This window comes from Lytechinus pictus, chromosome 13 (genome assembly GCF_037042905.1).
Source record: "Lytechinus pictus isolate F3 Inbred chromosome 13, Lp3.0, whole genome shotgun sequence".
In the NCBI taxonomy this organism is placed as follows: domain Eukaryota; kingdom Metazoa; phylum Echinodermata; class Echinoidea; order Temnopleuroida; family Toxopneustidae; genus Lytechinus; species Lytechinus pictus.
In genome coordinates, this window is record NC_087257.1 from 15,688,831 (window position 1) to 15,714,062 (window position 25,232).

At 36.5% G+C, this 25,232-nt stretch overlaps 1 protein-coding gene across 1 annotated transcript; it reads left to right on the forward strand.

The window, feature by feature from the left end:
• Positions 1-974: 974 nt before the first annotated feature.
• LOC129274092 (uncharacterized MFS-type transporter YbfB-like) lies at positions 975-23,163 on the forward strand. Its single transcript, XM_064108518.1, has 9 exons — positions 975-1,194; positions 2,600-2,840; positions 9,062-9,854; positions 10,630-10,926; positions 11,138-11,258; positions 12,709-12,952; positions 13,434-13,659; positions 14,186-14,329; positions 22,117-23,163. The coding sequence occupies exons 3-9, from the start codon at positions 9,590-9,592 to the stop codon at positions 22,317-22,319; spliced, it is 1,500 nt and encodes a 499-aa protein (XP_063964588.1). The 5' UTR covers positions 975-1,194; positions 2,600-2,840; positions 9,062-9,589; the 3' UTR covers positions 22,320-23,163.
• The last annotated feature ends 2,069 nt before the right edge of the window (positions 23,164-25,232 follow it).

A 25,232-nucleotide genomic window follows, 5' to 3' on the forward strand; every position in this document is an offset into this window, starting at 1 on the left:
TTCTCTTTTTTTCTTTTTGGGGACGTTTTTTTTTTTTTGGGGGGGGGGGGGGCGACCGCCCCCACCGCCCCCTGGCTTGTTTGAATTATATTTCAATTAGAGATTTGAAAATAAGGACCAACTTGACTGAACCATAGATATAATCCTCAGCGGTTATTCCACATATTCAGGAAAAAAATAAAATTATGGGGAAATATATAAAATGATATCGAGGCCCTATATCGACGTTACACCCGACCCACATTATTATTTTTATTGTTCTTTTGGTAGGCCTATTTAGTTAGTGAGATAGTGGTTATTACCATGTGAAATGGCCATATTATGGAAAGATATACGATCAAACTGAATAACATTATTTACAGAACTTTATCCAATAAATTACTTATTCCATAGGAGAGCCAGTTTTCTGAAACTCGGCATGCTGAGCTGTATACTAGGCCCATGGTTTCGATTGAATCAAATTATCTCGGGACACGCAGGATCTCTCCATGTACATGACCAGTGAACTGAACTCTTCATGACCTTTAGGAGGCCCGGTATACAAGATCATTGCATGCAATGTATCTGTTGACCTTATTACGTAACGTCTCCACACGCACTATTCAACACAAACACACACACTCATACCGTACACGTGTACACCCACGCACAAGTGAATGAAATTCCCGGCCAGTCCTACTGCATACACAGAACATACATCAAACGTGCACACTGTACTAGTCTACGAATTCAGACACAATTAACCCAAAGACTGTTTATATATCATTTTAGTGAGAATTAAATCAATGCATTTCCAAAACATAAACAGGATGCACAATCTTGGAATTTTCTTTGAATGTAAGGGTTCTTTCTGTTGGTTTCATTTTCCTTTCTTTTCTTTTGAATCATTAGAATCGTAAAATAAAACTTTTTGTCAATCTGAAACAACATGAGCTGAGGCTAATACGCGGGAAGTCGGAGAAGAACCAAAAAAAGAAGTTTTTCCAATTCTAATTCTGTGCTGTACGTTATATTCATTCTGATTTATAAATTGTTCCAGTGTTATATTAGCAATCAGAGAGCAGATACTTATTTGCAACAGCTAATATCGTGGTTGCATTTTTTTAATGGGGAAGATGGGACGGTCGAGGTTTGTTATATGCAAGCGGCCCCCAGCCAAGGGCAAGTTCAAACTTCAAGGAAGGTAGGAATGAGGTACGTACTCCTAATATCGATCAAGGCTGTTTAGATCTAAAGTCTGCTCTGCCGTTCGTTGTAATGTGATGCAATCATGCAAGGAAAGTCTGGAAACGGCAATGTATCTACGACTATGAGCTTCGTAAAACCATAGAGCTGTAATAGCTCTATGGTCATGATGGTAAAACTGATTGACAACGCAATTGTGTAGCGAGGACTACATTATCGTTCTCGCGTAACACACGCACGGCAGAGGCGGTGGTGCGCACTTTGAGTGTCTGCATGCAGCTACGTTTCAAAAAGCTGGGTATCCCGACAAAGTAAAATCCACACATGTAAGAGCATAATTTATCATGAAAAACACCTTTTCATTTCATATCATCCACATCATGACTGTTTTAGGACATACACATTCATATAATATACAAATTAATTAGAATGGTGACATGCCGATTTTGAGGAATTACCAAAACTATCCACCCTCTTTAAGGCTCTTCCTTGCATCTTCCGTATCGCGTCTGCCATTTCCAAGTCGGAATCTGTCGAGGTATAAAACCATAAATCATAATTTGTTTAAATCACTTTCTAATCAATGATGGAACTTAGTTTCCTTCAGATTGGCATGTCGCCATGATCCCTATGACATAAACCTCTTGGAGGCTTAGATTTTTTGTTCACTCGCTTTTATTTCTGCGTTCAAAATATTACAATACAAAATATAAAATGTGTTTTCATATAGGACTACAATATACCAAATTATTAATATGTGCAATATATACACATCATTATGTATATATGGATTATTAATAAACTTATATTGTTGAATTGACTGCTGCACCTGAATTTTCGTGCACCGCTAATGGCATATATTTCATTAAACACGATAATCATGTTCTTTACATAACAGTACTCCGGGCTGTAACTGAACTTTAAGGGTTATACCGCCCTCACTAGGTTAAGTTTCAACATATAATTGTTTTCGGAACCGTCTTCCAGGGTACGCTGACGTCTCTCTTTTCGACGTCCCCCCCCCCCCCCCTGTTTTCCGACCTTGTCCACGACACGTTTTAAGACGTTGGCAGTTTCTTCTTCCTGCGGATATCTTATCACTTAATATAAATCTGGATATAGGCCCCATTAAAAAGCGGCAACATAAATATTTTCAGAATAGGCATGCATGCAGGCAAACTGAGACAATTAAACGACAACACAATGAACAATTATACAGAACAATTTTGCAAATCAAACTCTTCATTATGTCGCTCCATTGACCTGGCCTGCGCATGCGTGAACACAAGACGTCTATATACAAAGTGACCTATTTTGAAAACTAGTTAAGAGTGGATAGCCTAGCTACAGCAACGGCCAGCTAGGTCAAGTGCACTCTCTCTCTCTCTCTCTATGTTGCTTGGTATTTAAATAGGTATTAAGGTTTCAAAGCACAGCACGGTTGCGACTGTGACATCCAGAGATGATAGACGATGACAGGAGGATCATGTTGACAAGTTCTTATTCTGACTGCGACAGCATCTCAACTCAGCGTTGGAAACCAAATCCAGTCACTGCATGCTTTCCGGCCGTCATTTTGGAGTTAAGAGCTGGCCCCCAAGGCAGAAGTGGAAAGACAGACGGATTCAGCCAGCATCAGAATCAAACATCATACGGTAGGTTTATATTTTAAGAATAATAATTATACCAAAAGTTTTATAAAATGACAACTTTAAGTTGTTTATGGTTTCTCATCGTAATAATTTGCGACAGACGGATGTTTACCGAATCAAAATTATACGATGTATCATGTTAGTATGAATTATGCAGGCCCAAATGTTTTAATGACGATATACAGCGTTGACTCTACAATTTCAATTTCACTTTCAAATGAAAAATATATATTTTCCATTTTCACAAAAATATAATTTGTACAAAAATATCATTTTTATCATATAGGCCTATTTAACAGAACGTCTTGTCATAAGAGAGGCTGATAAAGTACTAATGTGTGATGTCACAAAAAATACAAAATAAATGTACATTAACCTCTACAGTTAGTTCTTTGAGTCACAGTTGACTATCCATAGTTAAACCACAACTTCAAACATTTCCCCTATTTGCTATATTCAATCTGTAGGCCTAATATAACTCGGTCCTTTTCCTTTTGTTGATGGTTTTTTTTTAACCCCCCCCCCCGAGGGGGGGGGGGGGTATTAGTCTCGGCCTCAAGGGCGGATATCTTTCCCCAAAGGAAGGGGGACCAGGGGCCGGAAAATTTGACAAGCAAAAACAAAAAAAAGGTTATCACCCAAAAAGTAAGGTCATCTCGTCCAAAATACATGTTTTATTTCGATTTTGAATAATGTATTTCTTTCCATCATAAAAGACAAAAAATAGTAGGGGGACGTTTGATATTGTGTCCTTCCTACTATTTTGGGTAGGGGGAAGTCCCCCGGGCATTTCCGCACATGCTCGGCCTACACCATGTGTAACACATGCGCGCTCGACAAAACGTGCAGAACGGTACATTTTCATGAATGCTTAATAGTCGTGTTACATAGAATTTGAACTAAATGGGAGTGCTTTTTCGAGGCTTTTCATTCAAAGTGGTAGAACGCTTTTAACTGGGTACATTTTCCATACTGGTTTTGTAATTTAACAGAAATACAATTCCATTTTGCAGTTGTTGTTCTTTTTGCATTTTAGTAAAAATAAAATGAAATAATTGTGTTAGTCAGTTCGCATATGATGTTAGCTTTCAAAAGGTTATTATGATTTGTATATAGTTCTGTCGTGTATGAGGAAGTGATATAGGAGGAATATACATGTATTTCAATAACACATTTTTAGGGCGTGGTTCCACGAGAAACACCTAAATAAGGGTGGTTCCGCGTAGAAGTATGAAATCCATAGGTGTATTTTGGAAACACATTGAACACGCATATATGTAAACCGATACATCTGATTGCCCCCCCCCCCCCGGGTGTCCACATCTTACTCCGTGCAGGTCCATGGAATTGGAAGTCGGCAATAGAAGTCAAAATATTATGACGTAGGTACAAGTATTATAGCCTATATGAATGCTATGGACGTGGGCCAACAACATGTCGTGTCCATTGGCTCCTGAACATGAGCATATCTCACATAGATTGTAAGTTCGGTCGCGCCACAGAAATTCTAGCTTGAACTAGACGTGCAAATCTTACTGTCATGTTTTTAACAGAGTCCTTTTCAACGATATTTCAAAATCTGGCATATTAATTTAAATTGATTATCAGAATGCTTTTAATATTCAGGTACAAAATATCGAGTCAGCAAACAGCTGATTTTTATTAAAAAATCACGATATGAAAATGTACTTCAATATTACGAATAATGCTACGACGATACAAGAAAATAAAAAAAAATAACATCGAGAATACTTACTACGATGGTAATATAATGTGAAATTAGAAAATAAAATGTAAACAATGACAATGCACTATTATGTACATGCTGTATCATAGATAACCATAATTTGCGCACATTTAACAAATTATCAAAAAGTTGATATTCAATCCAAAATTTCTCAGTTCATACAAAGTCAACTAAAATCGTTAACCAAACGGAAGGTACGACCTTACAGTCAAAATCATGGTTTCGCTAGTTTCGCGATCGCTAAATTCTACTGCGAATGACTAGTGCGCCCTCGCCAGAATGAAAGAATGTGTCATTAAAAAATTGTGACATATTATTTCATGCAAGATAGTTTTGAAAAGCTTAAAGGGGAATGAAACCTTTGGAACAAGTAGGCTTGTGTCAAAACAGAAAAATCAAAGAAAAAGAACCAAAAAATTTGAGAAAAATCGGACAAAAAATAGAAAGTTATGAGCATTTGAATATTACAATCACTTACGCAATGGAGATCCTCCAATTGGCAATGCGACAAGGAAGTATAATGTCACATGTGGACAACTTTCCCTTTCATGGACTATAAAATACCCCCAAAATGTATCTTTTTGCTTTTTCTTATGGTGATACAAACTAAACTCTTTATCCGTGATGTATTCTTTAAAAATCTGTTTTACATGCTTTCCTATAGTAAGAACACATGATCTACTGATAGATGTGATAAAAAAGGCAGTCTAAGTGAAATATATACTAGTGACATCACACATCTTTGTCGCATTGCCAATGTGAGGATCTCCATAGCATTAGTGATCGCAATGTTCAAATGCTCATAACTTTCTCATTATTTGTCTGATTTTTCGCAAACTTTTGTTGATCTGTTTCTTTGATTTTTCTGTTTTCACACAATCTATCTTGTTCCAAAGGATTCATTCTCCTTTAAAAAAAAGAAGCCAAGAGGACAAAGATAATAGCATCAGATGGAGGTTAAAATCGGTTGGTATCACATTTTCCTTACTTTTTGGAAAACCTCTTTCTTGATGCTTGTCGAAAAGTTTGGATTTTCTCGGAACGGACGCAAAATGCAACAAAATTTGCCGATGTTTAACCAATATTTTCACAAATGGAAACATTCTATAAAGGAAGTTACTCAACCCGTAATGTTAGGTTTCTTTTTTGTTGGTTTTATTAGACTTTCAAGATTCTTGCGTCTAATTTGCTCATAGCAAATTTTCAGTATAAAGACTTTCCATGAAACACCCCCATGTGGCATCCTACAGAGGACCTTCCTTCACTCACTAAGAGAACATTTCCTGTCTACTGGTGGCTTCGAAGTGCTTCTTGAATCATGTTAAGGTTTACACGCATATGCTGACAGTACAATATGGAATTTTGGCACCGCTACTCTGAACGCTTTAAACATGTTAAAGAACAGGAAATATATTAAACATTCTTATTAATAACCATTTATCGGTAGTTTGGCGTTTGTCATGCATTGTTCTGCGGATTTTACACATCAAGTCAGCAGGGCCCCGTCTTACAAAGAGTTATGATTGATCCGATCAACCTCAAGTATATTATGGAAACCCATCAACGACATAATTCCTTTCTTTAGGAAATTTTCACAATGTCCTTTGAAAACAAAGAAAAGCGTCCTGAAATGTAAAGAAAACTTATACATCACATTATCCAGAAACTATTTGGAACAAACATGTAGTTTAGATGTTGACGTTGTTGGCTTTCCATAGTTGTGGTTGATTGGATCAATCGTAACTCTTTGTAAGACGGGGCCATGGAGTGACCATACATACGCATTAGAGAGTTTTTGCAGCGCGACGCAGAAAGCTTACTAGAACATAGATAATGCATTGTCGAATGCCCTTCATGATAAAGAGCAATTACCAAGAAAATATCGAAAATAGGTGAATCAAAACAAAGCTTCGCCCTGGACTCTGGACTCGGTTCACCGATTTTCGACGAAGACCTCTCAGCTTTTTCATTGTTATTTGACGGGGATTTTTAACAAATTTCCTATGTTCTTGAAAGGGTTCTGCGTCCACAGTCACCCCGGCGGCGAAAGCAATTTCAACCTGAGAAAATGTATTAGGTAATTTTGCGACTGCAAAATCAGTTTGGAGTCGGTTCAATTGATATGACTGTATATAGCATTACGCGAATCATAATCACCATGATAAAGGTGTATTTTATCTTTTAACAGTCATTTCGCGAAGGTGGGTGAAAAGAGGTCCATGCTTGACACGGGTGACATTCATAGTTCCAAAGGTTCATCATTCCGAAGGTTCGTCATTCCGAAGGTTCGTTAATCCGAAAACAAAATAAGGTTCGTTATTCCGAAAGTTCGTTAGTCCGAAAACGAAAGGTTCGTTTTTCCGAATATGACATTAATTTATTTTTGTAATAAAGACGGTGTAATTGTAATTTAAAAAAATAAGAGGATAGGCCTATTATGCATGATAGTTTCAACGGAGCATTATACATGTGTATAATATGGTCAAAGCGTGTATTGCATCAAGAATTGGCGCTTGGATCAAACATCTTTATTTTTATTTTCTCTGAGCAATTGCTGCATGATCAAGCGAATGGATCAAGAATATTGGGAACTGCATGTGTGTTGGTCACATAAGACCTCAAGATATAAGAGGATTTTTTAGGGGAGGGGTGTCATTTTTAACAGTTTCTGCTGGTTATGATAAAAAAAAAATAGAATCCCCGTATGGAAAAAGTGCTCTTTTCTCAAAAGGGAAAATGCTTTTTTTTTTCAAAATGAAATTTGCCCTTTTTTAAATGAAATACTTTTTGAAGTACAACATAATACATTCCAGGTTAGAAAATCACCTTTTTGTGCTCGCGCTTTGCGCTTGCCTCAATTATTATGTAGTAAGAAACTCACCCTCTTTCCGTTATAAAAATGCTTAGAATGTCCAGTTTTCTGGTTGGAATATCATACATTTTTATCTCGCGCTTCGTGCTTGCGTTAATTCTTTGATTAGATAAACATTTTTTTCATGATAACGAGAACTGCATGGAATGTTTAATTTTCATTTCTTATTGAAATGTCAAAAAGTTTGTGCTTGCGATTACCGCTCGCAACATATCGCACGGGATGTACTTTTAACAGTATGGCCTAATCATCCCCACAATCGACCAAAAGCGAGTTTTCGAACCTAAGATTTGAAAAAAAAATCTAAACCGCGTAAAAAAGCCAATATACATGTATAATAATAAATCACTTCAAAAAGACCTTGCTCAACTTAATTATTACAAAACACAAACTCTAAAAAAATATTGGGTAAAAATGCTCCATGTGGTTAATTATGTGTCCAACCAACATTGGGCATTTTTATTTATCCAGTGTGATGAAAATTCTGCCCATTCTAAAGTAATTGCTGCTTATTTTTTAACGTTACTGGACGATATGCTCGCATTTGGGTAAAATATTGCCCAAAATTGGTTGGACACAATTACCCTCGTGCTGGTTAAACTTTTACCCAATATTTTTAACAGTGCAGATGATAATCTTATGGTGAAAATATCACCAAAAAGCCAATGTTTACTTATATGTGCCCCTATTTTGGCTTTGCTCCCCCCAGGAAAATACGTTCGACCGCGCCCCTGCCTTCCCATTCTCATAACAATTAAAAATGAAACGGTGTATTCATCCCCCTCCACCACGCATGCTCCTCTAGGATTCCCGGCATCGCCACAGATTATTTCATTTTTCGGATTAACGAACCTTATTTCGTTTTCGACTAACGGTTCTTCGGAATGACGAACCATATTTTGTTTTCGGATTAACGAACCTTCGGAATGACGCCACAAATGTTCGGATTAACGAACCCTTTTTCTTTTTCGGATTAACGAACATCAAGGTACAGGCACTTTACGTGTTTCGGACTTACGAACCTTCGGGATAAACAACCTTCGGAATTACGAAGTGCTTGTTTCATTTGGAAATATTTATTCATCTTTTTGTTTTTATTGACACCAATAAAGGCAATTCATAAGAAAGATTTGAATAATTTAACTATTAAGCAGTATTAAAGGAAACGTAGTGTATAAGCACAATGTCTATATAATTATGCATAATTATAGATGTAAAAACAAGTAAACTGTACAAGTGACTTACAAGGAAATGTCAACTGAAATTTATGCGACCAGGGGCCTGGAAACGAATTTGAACTATGAATAGATTAAAGAGCCGGTGAAGGTGGTTTTGATTAAAAAAGGAATAACGAGCAAACACAAATTACTTCCGCTTAAATATAAAGGTGATTTTGGTCAGACAAAAAAAAAATGACAGGCAAAAAATAAAGGGGGGGGGGGGTGGTCGCTTGCAAATAAATATTTTGGTCAAATCTTTAAGCTTACCAACCTATGCAGGGAAGAAAAATCTTGGGGTTGCTTCCCAGGACAATGAAAGCAATTACTGTTTTATGCTTGGAGTGAGAGACGTAACTAATTAATTTTTCTCAATTTTGTTATACAGATGTTGGCCCTTCACAAGATGTCCAAGCTCGCGCCAGTGAACCGGAAACAGAAGTAGGATTAGCATTGCATATCAAAGTAAACAAGTGATAGTCTGTCTGACCAGCTGATTCGCTGCCGTCATATCAAATAAACCTGATAATACGCAGTTTTATTTTTAATAGAATAATCAAAGGTAAACACATCTAGACGATACTGATATGTACTTGAGTTTCGAGGTAAGAATTTAGTGAATGGCCGCTCTATTAAAGGAAACGATATCTCTCATCGTGCAGCTGATACGAGAATATATCTCTAAATAAAACATTAATGTTTTCCTGTTGCCCCCTACAAAAATATCAATTTGTTGCATCAGTGATTTACAAATCTTAAAATCGAACAGCATAATAACATTTTCTACTTCATCTTTGTACACTGGATAACAAACATATTAATTGAAACAACTGAAAACATAGGAGAATTAAAAAAAGTCTGAAGGCATCTGAAAACCCGATTTCTTCAGGAACACATAATTTAAAAATTGTTACTCATGACTGCGAAGGGGAAGGCTGTGGAACATAAACTTGCCAGTAGAGATGGAGTTTGTTCGAAGCAGGATGATGTCGATTTCAAAAAGCCTTCAGCCAAACGAAACTTTACCTGCAAGGCTCTGTGGGAAGACCCAACGTATTTCCGATGGATCACTACTTTCATCTGGGCTTCGGTCAGCGTTTTCAACTTTGGTATTATTGGAGACTTTAGCATGTTCTTCATCTATATCGAAGAGGATCTTAAAGCTTCTGTGATGGAATTAAGTAAGTAAAGATACATGTATTTTTACACCAAACTTTGGTTCTAATTTGCACCGTCAACACGAAAGTCACATTCTCCATGTTCTCATTCCCCTCACTCCTCTTTCGAAAACCGGGTCGGGATAACCGAATCTGGACACTGGGTTTGTTGGTGCCACACCTCATTCAGGGTAAAAAAAAAAACCGGGATAAGGTAAGATGCATCCATTTTTGCGGGTAAGGTCTGGCCCTTTTCCTATTTCCCAACTAATGAATAAAGATCCCGTACACATGGTGGAGATCCCGGGCATTACATCGGACTTTTGTCCGGGTTAATAGTTTACCCGGAACGGAGTGTGGTATCAAAAGCAAGACCCGGTTTCTGACCTAGGAAAAAAAAAGAAACGGATTAATTGTTCGTCTATCTCCTTTGATCTATTTCTCAACTATATACTTCAAGATCCCGTAATCGACATCATGAAGAACCCGAGTATTATATTGGACGTTATTTCCCCGGAGCGGGGTGTGGTATCCACAGCTAAACCGGGTTTCTATCACAGGAAAAAATAATTGATAATTCTTATATCTCACTCGATATGATTTCACGTTAGTTTTCCTCAAAGGAATCACAGAATGTATGAGTTTCTGGTTCCACGTAGTTTGTCCAAGAGGTGTCCACATTATACTCTTTCTGTAAAAGAATATAAAGTGGAAATTGTATAAGGTTGGTAGAGGAATGAGATGAATACATTATTGAAATATTGTAAAATAAATTTTCTTATTTCTGTATGCTTCCTAGACTGGCTAGGTAGTCTTCCATGGATTCTCTTCAGTGTGTGTTCACCACTCACCGCACCCATCGTCAAAGTCCTCGGCTATCGCTACACCCTTGTCGGGTCTAACCTTGCCTGCGCCATTGGGCTCTTTGCCACCAGCTTCCCGCACCAGATATGGCCAATGTATCTCACGTACAGTCTGGTGTTCGGCGGAAGCACGATTATCTATTATACTGCCGGATGTATCTATGTCACAGGTTACTTTGACCGGAAGTCCTGTACCGGTCCTGTGTCTTCCATGGGATTTTTTTATGAGATAGGTAAGATGTTGTTACTTCTTCGATCTGCATTTTCCATCTTTCGATTCTATGTTATCATTTGACAATACGTTTATATTATTACGACTATAATATTTCGACTTTACGTCATTTTGCGACTACACGTTATCTTTCAACCATAATTTATGGCATCCTTCGACTACACGACACCTTTCGACTAAACGTTATCTTTCGACTATATCATATCTTTCAGCTGTTCTGGTATTCAGTCCCGTCATCCAGGTGACTGCCGATGCATGGGGGTGGCGCTGGTCGGTTCGCCTCCTCTCTTCATGCACACTCGTCTGTTCTGGGCTTCTTGTTATATTCATCAGGTAACAGAGTCAATAGTATATAAATACGCTCTGCGATTGGTCAGTTACGCACGCAAAGCACGATCTCGTCTTACATTAATTTATACGAATGCGTTACCTCGCATTTGTTTCAGAGATGAATCATATGCTAAATGGTATGTAGAAATCTATTCTTCATGCATGCATGTGACATGAAAATTTGATTTCATACAAATAAATGTGGCTGCATAATATATTTCTTTTTGGGGTGAGGGGAGGGAATATTACAAAGACTATACACAAAATACTTGTTAAGAATCACAAGTCATTCTAAAATGGTTGTCAATTAAAACTAGATTAATTACGAGGAAGATAAAACGGATTCAATTATACCACTCTTAGGAACAAGTTACCTATTCAAATCGGCGTTTGTACCGGAAGAAATATGAACAACACCCCCCCCCCCCTTACACGTAGGTGTAAAGTACAGGTATTCAGAATAAACTGTACTGGATAATGCTACCCACGAGTGGCGATAATCCTCATTTTTCAAAATTGTCATTTCATGACATGCTCCCTGTCCCTCTCTCGTATGAAAATCTCAGATCCGCGGCTGATTAAATGCTACTTTAATCTAAATTATTGGTTTAACTGTACAGTGCGTCCCACAAAAAACGAAACCGAGATTTAGCGATGATTTATCATAACTTAATCGCAAATACAATAGACAAATGACCTACCATTTTAAAGCTTATAATCTCCTCTTCATCTGAAATTACTTAGATTATTTTTCATTCGCGCATGAGTGAGCAAAAACAATTTGAAAAGGGGATACCAAAAAGTCACTTGGCGGGCCGTATCTGGGTTTTAAAAAGAAAACCACATTTAAAAAAAAATCAATATCTGCTCTTTAATTTGATACTTCAATTACAGAAAATGGTCAAGAAATAACAAAGTTCTGGTTATTTGAAATAAGGCTTGAATTTCAATAATTTCATAAAATGAAGAGAATTTACAGGCTAGCGTTCAAACTCTCTCGACACTCCGATTTTGTTGACGATCAGCCATGCGTTAAGTCTTTTGTTACCGTGCGATAGCTTCTGTGGGAAACCGGTGAAAACACGCTTATTTAATGATATTATGGAAATACAAGCATTGTTTCGAGCGATCATACCTTTTTTACTACTTGACCATTTTCTGTGATTTAGGTATCACAGAAAAGAGAAGATATTGAACCTTTCAGTCATGTGATTTTCTTTTTGAAATTCAGATACCCCCGCCAAATGAGTTTTGGCATCCTTTCTTCGAATTGTTTTTGCTCAATCATGCGTGAATGAGAAATAATCTAAGTAATACCAGATGAAAGAGGAGATTCTAAGCTTTACATTGGTAGGTCATTTGTCTATTTCATTTATGATTAAGTTATGATAAATCATCGCTAAATCTCGGTTTCGTTTTTTCTGGGACGCACTGTATAATCTGTGTTTTTTAGGCAACCTCCGTTAGATCTCTCGGGACGGATTAGTAGTCCAGTCACCAATGATGACGACCAAGGAAAAGAGTCAATTGATGTCCATGAACCATGCTTAGCGACCACGAAAGACACCGAGGCCAATGATGTGGTGACGACGTCGCGAGAGAGATACATCAAGATGATATCGATGCCTTCTTTCTGGGTCTTCGAGTTGAGCATAATATCATCTTTTACAGCGCTGTCGTTCAGCAATATTAATCTCGTGAGTGGAGCGTAGTATTTCTTAACTAGACCATTGCATTTATCTCCCAAAATAATTTCGAATTCCATCGAATATCTGACCAATTTTCTAGTTTTATTAGTATAATTATTTGTTACCCTTTTTTCTCTATTAGGAAGAGCAAATTATTTTGCCTAGCAAATATATAAGATGATTCATTACTCATAAGTTTTAGTCACTCGATTTTTGTAAATTCGTCTTAAAACAAGAAATCTTGGACCGAATGTAAATGCAGGCTAATGCATGTATACACCACTTCTGATGTTTGACATCATTCTTCTCAACCTGACTAACAATATACATGTATAGGCCCTATTCACGAAACAGGCGAAGTGTGTCGATTTGATATCGTGGACAACACAAATGTGAACTCAAGCAAAAATTGGTTCCTTTAAATATCGTTTTCTACGCTCGCCCCTATTTTCTTTCCAACCTCATTATTCTTTATATATTTTGTTTTCAGGGCAGCTACCTCTTCTCTGTCGGCATCTCTACTGGAGTTACTGCGATTTTACACTCGTCTTTGGCAGGAGGGGGGGTATTCGGGCGGTCCCTCGTTATGTTTCTTTCCCATAAACTACCCGTCCCCATTTCAAGCATCTTTCCAATCATCGCCATCCTGAATTGTTTCCTCTCCATCCTCCTATTAATAACATCCAGTTTACCGGTACTCTACATCTATTCCACAGGTAGGAGTCGAAACTTCAATTTTCACAATGCCTCCCCGAAATTGTAATTTAATTATTTCGAAAACTGGCGACCCAATTTCCGTGCCGCCCATTTCCTAATTCCAGGATTCAACCGAACTGGCCTTTTAAATGTTTTTAAAAAATGAATAAAAATGATTTATAGACACACACAAACTTAAAAATTTCCAATGCAATATTGTATGAAGTATGAGCTGTAGGCCTCACTGTTTTATATATATACATATATATATATATATATATATATATATATATATATATATATTGGTTTATAATTTGCATATAAGTCACTATTAAAGTAACTTTATAAAACAATGGTGAAATCTGTAGACTCTTTAACATCTTTATTGGTAGCTGAGAATTGTTATCATGGTTATCAAAGTAGACCACTTTTTGTTTTCATCTTTTTTTGTTACTCGATATCAATAAATGATAGTTATAATTTTGGTGCATGATACGCTAAAGGGGCAAAGGTATGAATACACTAGCTGTCTCCCTGTCTTTCCAGCCGTGGGCTTTCTTCGTGCTCTATATTTCTCCCTGGCGACCGGACTTGCGGTGGAACTCTTTGGGATCGAGAATGCGGCTCAGGGGTATGTGGGACTGTTCTTTGCTTACGGCATAGCCGGAGTACTTGCTGCCGTGTTACCAGGTGAGAAAAAAATACAGTGGCGCGTTTCATTCACAATTTTGTCAATGATTATCACTGTCTAATTTGCTCTAAGCCAATCAGATGCAAGGATCCTTGCAGTAGCTTATAACATATGTCGTTAAAAATAAAATGAAATTTTCCTCTAAACACTCACAGACTGCCACTGTATTAGATCCGAGTGAATCTACCAGGACCCCCCCCCCTCCCTACACATCCAATATATACCGATGAGATTAATACCATTGATTTTGTTATTCCTTCTTTTGAAATATGATATTCATTTTATCATTGGTTTCTTATATTAATTTTAATTATTTCATTGTTATATGTTTAAATGAGTTACTTATATATTCATTTATTTTCACTTCTATGCTTTAACTTTTTTAGGAATCTGTTATCCTTACATAACGATTACTATTATTATTAATTTGAATCATTAAAATGAATCTTAGCCATTTTTAAAGAATTATTTTAACCTTTGACACTTCAACATTCTCTTTTAACCTTTGCTCCCCCGGACGTTATTCACACCCGTTATGACCGATGGATTTTCCATTGCATTCTTGTTTTCTATAGCATTTTGTTTGTGTGTGTGTGTGGGTGGGGTGAGGGTGCGCGCGCGTGTGAGTGTTATGGGTGGGTGTGGGTGTTTTTTTGTTCTTCCATAGCAAGAGTATGTGTAAACACAACATTAAAGTAGGTTCCCCCAAAAGAGCCTCGTCATTTTCCAATAACGAATTGTTCAAGTTTAAACAAAGCTTGGGATATAGCTATAGTCCGGGTTATAATTGAGCAAGGTGCCACTTGGAGAAGGAGAAATTTTCATATAGTGCTTCTAGACCAGTTTTTTACGCTGAATATGAATATATGAGGTAAACAGGCTGTATCTTGAAAATTAACCCGTGAGGGCGCTTTTTTCAAAATGGCCGCCAAATTTTCATAAAATTTGAATATTCGTACATAGATTTTTACATAAGCATCCAATTGCCATGAAGTTAGTGTCATATGAAAGCCAATTAAATTTCCTACGATTTGGTACTATTTATAGAGGATAAGTAGGTCATTTAGCCGAGATTTCAAGTAGAAAACTGCATTTTTTGTATTTTTTTCCCCAAAATTGAAAATTTTGCAAATACATGATTTTACATAATTCTAAGAAAAATGAATCAATTACCTTGAAATGTTCCTGAAAACTGTATTAATATATTATTATCATGTGGATGAAATTTCAACTCTGTATCATTTTTCTAAGCAAATTTATAAGGTATCAAACTTGAATTCTTCAATATCATAAATGTTGCTTTTTGTATGCATTTCCATAGACTAATACGTATAACATGTATAATGCATGTATGTATAATGTTTACCGGTAGTTAAAAATTAAATGCAATTATCTCCGCTTTTTAACCAATTGGAGAGTTAAGAGTAGGCTTTTCTTTATCAGCTACATAAAAAAAAAATGTTGGCACATCAAGGCCTGACCCTCTCATGGGGGTGGGGGTGTCGAAGTCATCCCCCCCTGCCCTTCGCTATATCATGTTGTTATATATTGCCTATTTGTTAGAAAAATAACAGATTTTTGGACCACCTATGGAGGCAAAAACAGGCATTTCTGCTATACAGTACAGTCACTTTGATTGCTTTGAAACCACTTGGAGAGGAAAGAATAGGCTTGTTCTATCAGCTATACATCTAAAGAAGTAGCACATCAAAGCCTACCCCTCTCGGGGGGGGGGGGGACTTTTGCTTAATATTGCCAATTTATTTGAAAATTTACAATTTTGGACCCAACATTCAGGCAAAAAAGCGTTTGTGCTTTGTTGTACACCCCATTTTATTGATTTGAAACCACTTAGAGAGGAAAGAGTAGAATAGAGTAGAGTTTATCAGCTACATATATATAAGCGCTGGCACGTCGAACCCTAGCCCTCTCAGGGGCTGTCTAAGTCAACCCCCCCCCCCCCCGCCCTCTATATCATGTATATTGCCTATTTATTGGATATTTCACCATTTTGGATCACCCATTGAGGCAAAAGCGCGTTTCTACCATATAGTACAGCCAATTTTATTTTCTTGCAATGACTTGGAGAAGAAAGAGTATAGACTTTGCTCTATCAGCCGTATATAAAGAAGTGTTGGCAAATCGAAGCCTCTCCCCTTCAGAATGTTCAGCGGGCTGTAAAATTTACCTTACCAATTTTCGGTATTTGACTATCTATTGGACATTCACAATTTTGGATCACCTATTAAAGCAAAAGGGCGTTTCTACTATATAGTACAGCAAATTCTATTTACTTGCAATGACTTGGAGAGGAAAGAGTAGGCTTTGCTCTATTAGCTCCATATAAAGAAGTGTTGGCAAATCGAAGCCTATCTCCTTCAGGCTATAAAAGTTACCTCACTAATTTTCGGTATTTGGCTACTTGTTGAAAATTCACTATAATTGTGGAGCGCCCATTAAAGCAAAAAGGCGTCTCTGATATATAGTTCTGCCACTTTTATTGACTTGAAACCGCTTAGAGAGGAAGGAATAGGCTTTGCTCTATCAGTTATAGAGATGTGTTGGCAAATAAAAGCCTACCCCCTTCTGGGGGCTGTCAAAATCACCCCCTCTCCCCCTTTGCATTATTGCCTATTTATTGGAAAATTCACCATTTTTGAGCCCCCATTGAGGTAAAAAAGAATCTCTGATACATGTATATAGTTCTGCCACTTTTACTGCCTTGAAAGAGTAGGCGGACAGAATATGCTTTGCTCTATCAGCTACCTATAAAGAAGTGTTGGCACATTGAAGCTTACCCATCTGGGCGGCTGTCAAACCATTCCACCCCTTTTGCATTATTGCCTAATTATTTGAAAATTCACAATTTTGAGGCAGTATGCACTTCTGCTGTATAAAAAACCCGATTTCATTTTCTTGAAACCATTTGGAGAGCAAAGAGTAGGTTCTCCTCTTTCAGCTATATATGTTGAATTGCTGCCATATCGACGCCTGACCCACTTCAGGGACTATAGCTGTAACCCCACCTTTTTTACGATTTTTGCCAATTCATTGAAAAACTCGCCATTTTCGAGCCCCCATTGAGGCAAAAAGGTATTTCTGGTATATAGTAGAGCCACTTCTTTATATAGCTGATAGAGGAAAGCCTACTCTTTCAAGATGGTAATAGTGGCAGAACTATATATCAGAACCGCCTTTTTGTCTCAATGGGGGCACCAAAATGGTGAATTTTCAATAAATAAGCAATAATGAAAAGGGGGTGGGGTGATTTCAACAGTCCTCTGATGGGGATATGCTTTATATGTAGCTGTTAAAGCAAAGCCTTTATTCTTTTCCCTCCAAGTGGTTTCAAGGGTGAAATAATGCAGAACTATATATCAGAAATACCCTTTTGCCTCAATGGGGGCTCCAAAATGATGAATTTCAAGAGGGGGGGGGGGTAATTTCGACAGTCCCCTGAAGGGAGTAGGCTTTTATTTTTGTATGTAGCTGATAGAGCAAAGCCTATTGCCATGATTGTTTCCTCTCCAAGTGGTTTCAAGGTAGTAAAAAAGGCAGAGTTGTAATCAGAAATGACTTTTTGCCTCAATGGGGGTTTCAAAACGGTGATTTTTTTTCAATAAATAGGCAATAATTCAAAAGGGATGGGGTGATTTCAACAGCCTCCCGGAGGAGGTAGGCTTTAAGTTTATTTGCCAGCACTTCTTTATCTTCTTTATATGTGGCTGATAACGCAAAACCTATTCTTTCCTCCCTAAGTGGTTTCAAGGCAGTAAAAGTGGAAGAACTATATATCAGAACCGCCTTTTTGCCTCAATGGGGGCACCAAAATGGTGAATTTTCAATAAATAAGCAATAATGAAAAGGGGGTTGGGTGATTTCAACAGTCCTCTGATGGGGATATGCTTTATATGTAGCTGTTAAAGCAAAGCCTTTATTCTTTTCCCTCCAAGTGGTTTCAAGGGTGAAAAAATGCAGAACTATATATCAGAAATACCCTTTTGCCTCAATGGGGGCTCCAAAATGGTGAATTTCAAGAGGGGGGGGGGGTAATTTCGACAGTCCCCTGAAGGGAGTAGGCTTTTATTTGCCAGCACATATTTGTATGTAGCTGATAGAGCAAAGCCTATTGCCATGATTGTTTCCTCTCCAAGTGGTTTCAAGGTAGTAAAAAAGGCAGAGTTGTAATCAGAAATGACTTTTTGCCTCAATGGGGGTTCCAAAACGGTGATTTTTTTTTCTTCAATAAATATGCAATAATGCGAAAGGGATGGGGTGATTTCAACTGCATCCCGGAGGGGGTAGGCTTTTATTTGCCAGCACTTGTTAATATATAGCTGATAGAGCAAAGTCTACTCTTTCCTATCCAAGTCATTGCAAGAAATTAAAATTGGCTGTACTATACAGTGCGTATTAAAAAAAAACGGGACAGATTTGAAAAGTCTATAAAAAATTTGTTTCAAATAATGATGTCTATATTTTGGTGTTAATAGATGCTCTAAGGTCTTATCTTTGAAATGCAATTAAAAAAGATAAATTTTGTTCATGCTTGAGCGAACACGGGACGTTTTTGTTGGGGGTTCAAAAAGAGGCTTGCGCCAGAATTGCAGAATATGAGTAATATGATGATCAGACTTCTTGCTAATCGGGAGACTTCATCTTGACCTTTTCATTATCTGTGCCACAATTTTCGAATTATGCTGTCAAATTTCATTTACAAATTTATTTATTTAATTGATATTTTGTTTTTTTCATTTAAACTTCTCTTACCTTTTAATTTTCCTTCATAAGTAACTGAGAAAAGAAGATTTTTTGTCAACCCAAGCAAGAATATTTGAATTATTAATTGGGAAAACTTGTGATTATTCAAATCCTTTTATTATGTGAAACAAATTATGTTATGTACCTTTAAAAGACATTAATCTTTTTTTCAAGGGGTCATTAATTCCTTGACCAAGTTTATTTGCTTGACAGTAAACACAGGAAGGGATTCATGTCTTTCAATGACAATTATGTATTGAGTCAATTTTGAAGGAGCTAGATATGGCAGATCGGGAAAATCTATTAAAAAGTTGTGAGCGAGCGAAGTGAGCACGCAAATATTCCCACTTTTTTAATACAATATCAAATTTTGTGATAGATTTTGACAAAATATTCAGAAAATAACACATTTTACTTTCTATCTTTCATTTTATTTCCTGTCCACTCTTTTTCTTGGTCATGATTTTTTTTTTAATTGAGGGGGGGGGGAGCATCACGAGCGCCCGCCCATCTGTGTGGCACTGTTCAAAAGGCACCATAACCTTTGTAGCACTCAATGAAAGGATTTGAATATAAAAAAATCCATGCTCTCCCATAATTCAATTGAAACAAAATTGTTTTAGCTTGAAGAAGGAATATTCAAAGCTAACAGAGAGCATATTAAAAAGAAACAATAGAATAATTCAAGCAAATAAATAGATCTGAAAATAAATTTTGACCGCATGATTTGAAAATTAGTCCGATCATCATATCTATAATTTAATGCCATTTTGGCGCAAGCCTCCTTTTTAACCCCAGACAAAAACATTCCTAGTTCGCTCAAGCATGAACGAAACTAATTTTTTTTAATAGCATTTGAACTTTGAAATTGTATAGACTTTTCAAATCTGTCCCGTTTTTTTTCTATACGCACTGTATAGTAGAAATGCCCTTTTGTCTCAATTGGTGATTTAAAATGGTGTAATTTTCAATAAATAGGCAATATACATGATATAGAGGAGGGGGGGTGACTTTGACAGCACCTGAGAGGGCTAGGGTTCGATGTGCGTGTTAGTTAGTTAGTGTGTGACGTCATCAGTCCCCTCATTTCCATACCGACAAGGGTGTGCATTCATTCTTTTGTGAAATTAAGCGAGACTTAAGAATATCATAAGATTCCTATTTTAACATCCGATTTTAATGACATTTTCGAGGTTTTGTTTGAGTTTTCTCTTTTCATTCAAATCAATTTTTCGGGGGGGGGGGTGGACGTTTTACCATTCTCTCGGGCTGTAAGACGATTTCGAAAGTGTTTATGTGGGGGGGGGGGCGCTGTATCATTATACAAGAAATTTCACAAAGGTAATTTTCATATTTTTGTGCGTGGTTGCTGATTAAACTGGTCCCCGTCCCCGGTTTCCATGCATCTCGTTCCTCCAGAAAGAATATGCCTATCGACATTGAGTGTGTCGAAATATGACTTGTTTATCTGACAAAGTGCATGCGTCGTGACGCGATTACGTAACATTACATTATTTGAGATTTGATTTTAAAGTTTATGTGGTAAATAATAAGTTAAGTTTGCTACCATAAACTGGCTTAATCAACATTCCTTGCAAGAAACAATCGTTTTTACCACCATCCAAAAATCGATAATTGTTAACAATGATCGATTTTTGGAAAGAGAGAAGGGCGAAATTAAATATTACTTTCTGAATATTAATAAATTAAAAAAATAATATTTAGAAAGTAAAAAATAGCACAAATCAGAGTACATATAATATGTACACTGATTTGTGCTTTTTTCCGCAAAAAAATAAAATCTTAGAATAAATAATATTCAAGGCTGGAGATATCTATATCTCAATAAATAGAGTAAAGTTCACAAAGCAAAAGGCTGAAAATTTGATCAAAATCGGAAACAAATAACAAAGTTATTGAATTTTAAAGATTTGCATTATTCCGGTGAAACAGTTCTAGGCATGTCTTTATCATTGAATATTCATTAGGTGGGCTGATGATGTCACATCCCCACTTGTTCTTTTGTATTTTATTATATGAAAGTATAGGATAGGTTTATTCAAATTTTTTCGATCAAGAACTAAAACAATTTGATTGATTACTGATTGCATTAGTTATTTATTCCGCAACTTATTTCAATAATGGAGACACATCATTTACACATATATGAAAAATGAAACATTTATGATTTCATGTAATAACACAATAAAACTGGAAGTGGGGATGTGACATCATCAGCCCACCTAATGAAAATTCATGACGATGTGCATGTACCTGTTTTCACAAAATATTGATAAACTTTAAAGTTCAATAACTTCGTTATGTGTTGTCCGATTTTGATGAAATTTTCAGCATTTTGCTTTGGGAATTTTACTCTATTTATTTAGATATAAATATTTCCAGCCCGGACCTTCCCTTTAAGATAACATCAAGGCTTCATTTTATGAGATGCTATTCAGCCATTGCATATTATGACCGACGGGCGTAAATACTGGGTGGATGGCATAGATTTAGATTTAGATTTTATTTCCGTTCAACATTTTTTTTAAAAATTTAATCAAAGTAACAATACATACATTTGTATTCAATATAATCGATAATATACAGACAAATCAATGAAATTTCGTAACAAATGTTGAATATAAATTAAACAATTTTATCAATGAAAAGAAACAAGAAATGAACGGATGGACTTGCCAAGAAAAGCAAAAGCTTGTAGAGAAGGCAAGCCCCTAAACTTAGTTTCAATACTAATTATAAACAAACTATATACAACTCTATACAAAAATCGAGACGGAGTGGTATAAAGGAAAGATTTTGTATAATCATTACATATATATTCAGAGATGATGCAGCATTCGAAATCCTATACAAAATTCCATTCGTATTTGAAATATTTTAATGACACATAAGTGCTGTATGAAATTGTCCCCATGTCGCAAACCTGTAGCTATTGTAAACATTTCATACATTTTTGCAATATTAGGTTTATTCATTGCTTTGTTTATTGGTTTCTCTTGTATAGGTGTTACTCATGGTCTTACTGGATCTTATACAGTCACGGTGATTACTTGTGCAGTGTTCTGGGGTATTTCTTTCCTTCTCTTTGCCGTTGTCTACCTCCTGTACCGCCGCCGACAAAAGAGGGCGTTAGAAGCTGTGAGAATATCAGCAAAATCACAATTACATGTACACAGTGATGAAAACTATGCAACGAAGAGCCTATAAAAGGTAACGTTGGAAGCAATACATACTTGGAGGCTAGGCATGACAATGGGGAAAAATGCAAGATTTTAAAAAGATTTAAAAACATAAAAAAGAGAAATATTGCTGAAGATGTCGACTTGAAGGAGCTGAAGAAAACAAGTTTAATGGATGATGTTTATTTAGAGTACAGCACCGGGAAGTTTACTAAGGTCCGCAGTGTTTTCAAGTTGGTTATTATTCATTGCAGAAATATGAGAGAAACATCTTATAGGTTTGTTGAAAATCCAGCAAAGAATATAAAGCTTAAAGATTTTCATAGTTATCACGTTTGACAACTTACACATGGGAGCAGCTATACCAATATAATCATAGCATCCACGGTATGAATTCAAAAAAAAAATCTATCTTTCCTGTATATTGATTTACGAAAGGAGAATGTGATTGCTGACATATTAAATGAGCAGGTTGAATCATGAATCAATAGTAGTTGATGGCGCTAACTTGGTATTATGGGGATGGTACGATGTATTTATTTAGAAATAAAGCACAACCCTTAAGGACTGGGGGCGTCATGATGCCCCCCCCCCCCTTCAATGCTTCGCGCGATATTTCCAAAACGCAAAAAGATAGCGCTACAAAACTGTATGACTTTTTTATTTGAAGTCTCGCGCAACTTTTGAGACCAAATTAGCGACATACGGGTATATCATCGCGACTGATGCCACGTGACTTTTTACGAGACAATGTCATGCCGAAAATGGCCGGCTTATTTTTATACTTTGTCTACAAATTAGTGTACGTGGGCAGGGGCGGAAATCTCTCCCAAAAGGTATGGGGGACAAGGGGCTGAAAAATTTGACGAAGCAAAAAAAAAAGAAAGAAAAAAAGGTTATCACCAAAAAGTTCAAGTCATTTCGACAAAAATACAGGTTTTATTTCGATTTTGAATGATGAATTTCTTACCATCATAAAAGACCAGAAATAGTAGGGGGACATTTGATATTGTGTCCCCCCCCCCTACCATTTTGAGTAGGGGGGACACGTCCCCCCTGGGATTTCCGCCCATGTACATGGGAGATGAAATTCATAAAAGGGTGCTTATTTTTCGTTCTAATTGGTCTGCTTAATTAATTTAGGGTTTAATTTAGTTGTTAAATGGTCTGTAACGATTGAAAAAAAAAATTGAAAAACAAAAGATGTAAAAACAACGAAATACATATGAAATTCTAAAAACAAAGATATATACATCAGTGCGGAAAAAATTAAATTACAAAGATGACATCTGGAAAAAAGAAGAAGAAAATTTGAAGTGAAATTGGGTGTTAAATTTGAAAATAATGTTTTTCACGAATATATTTGCATATTTTATTCATGATAAAAAAAATCATTATTTCCATATTTGTTTATACTGGCTTGTGGTTTATGTGGTAAAGAATGTGAGTACCAAATTTCCTCGTGATCGCGCGAACGGCGGCCAAGATCAGAAGGGGGGGGGGCATCATGCACCCCCCCCCGTCCTCATTACATAGCCAAGTCCTTTGAGGTTAACTCTGTGTACATATCATTGATATCAATCCATAAAAATCAATCAGAGAACTAAAAAACGTCGTTCTCTACTGTATTTTCATGTAAATTACATTGCATATTTATGTATACTATATCCTATGCAATGAATGGAATTTTTTAATGATTTGAATAAGCTGAAAACGTACCAGGACTGCATCGTGCTGAGAGGCAAAGAATGCAGTAACAGTACATGACGGATCGTTACGTCATACGTCATCATATCATAATAAAATGGGGAAAAAATAGCAGCTTTGAAGGCAATACGGTCGCTTGTTAAGTCAGACAATGATACATTGACACGACTTAGCAAATCATTAGATCATGTTTGACTTGACAAACTTATCTACTATTTAATAGGACATTTTTTGTACTATATCATGTATATGTTTTTCTACTGTATTATTATATATTTTTGCCAATTATATATATATATAAATTATACAATCTATTCATGAAAAAATAAATTGCTTCAATACATACATGTACATTATATCATTGTCAGTGAAAATTTTGTTGTTCCATGTTGTACAATTGATTGTTTCAGAATATCATAAAGAGAATATCATGCAAGACGATCGGTAATACCATGGAGGCAAAAGGGATGGAGTACCATCTCACTAATTTCCTCTGAAGCCACGTTTGATGCCGCAGGGTTAACACATGGCAGGCATATGTTTCACTTGATATTTTCTTGCAGACTGTACACAAAAGATCCCTACCTCACTGCAGACTTACGGGCCAGGAAATATTCTTTAGTTATGATGACCACTGCCTGTGGTCAGATAGTATGAGCAGACACACTGCGAATCCCCCCCCCCCCCCAAAAAAAAAAAAAAAAAAAAAAAAAAAAATGTTGCAATGTTTATCAAAATGTGTTTTTACTTGAGTGGTCGAACCTGTGGCACATGACATTACAAATATATATATATTCCCTATAACTAATCTTAATTTCTTGTAATGTGGAAGTGTTTGGAAATTGTAAAATGTTGATTTAAGAATTGTCAAATTCTGAGGCTTTTTCACATATTAAGTTATGATGACATTTCCAAAACTATCCCCAACATGGTCAAAGTTCATTGACCTTGAATGACCTTGGTCATGTGACCTGAAACTCATGCAAGATGGATAGAGATACTTGATTATCCCTATGTTCAAGTTACATTAAAAAGGTCCACATACTTTCCAAGTTAAGATGACATTTAACAAACTTAACCTTGGTTAAAATTTGAATGTTGACGACGATGCCGCCACTGTCAGAAAAGCAGCGCCTATAGTCTCGCTCTGCTATTGCAGGCAAGACAAAAAAAACTCCTCAACTTCTCTCCCTCTCTCTATGCACCTCTCCCTCCCCCCCCCCCTCTACCTTTT

Coding starts and splice junctions, on each gene's coding strand:
- LOC129274092 (XM_064108518.1), top strand. CDS start 9,590: ATGACTGCGAAGGGGAAGGCTGTGGAACATAAACTTGCCAGTAGAGAT. Junction 9,855..10,629: donor AGCTTCTGTGATGGAATTAA/GTAAGTAAAGAT, acceptor TATGCTTCCTAG/ACTGGCTAGGTAGTCTTCCA. Junction 12,953..13,433: donor CGTTCAGCAATATTAATCTC/GTGAGTGGAGCG, acceptor TTTTGTTTTCAG/GGCAGCTACCTCTTCTCTGT.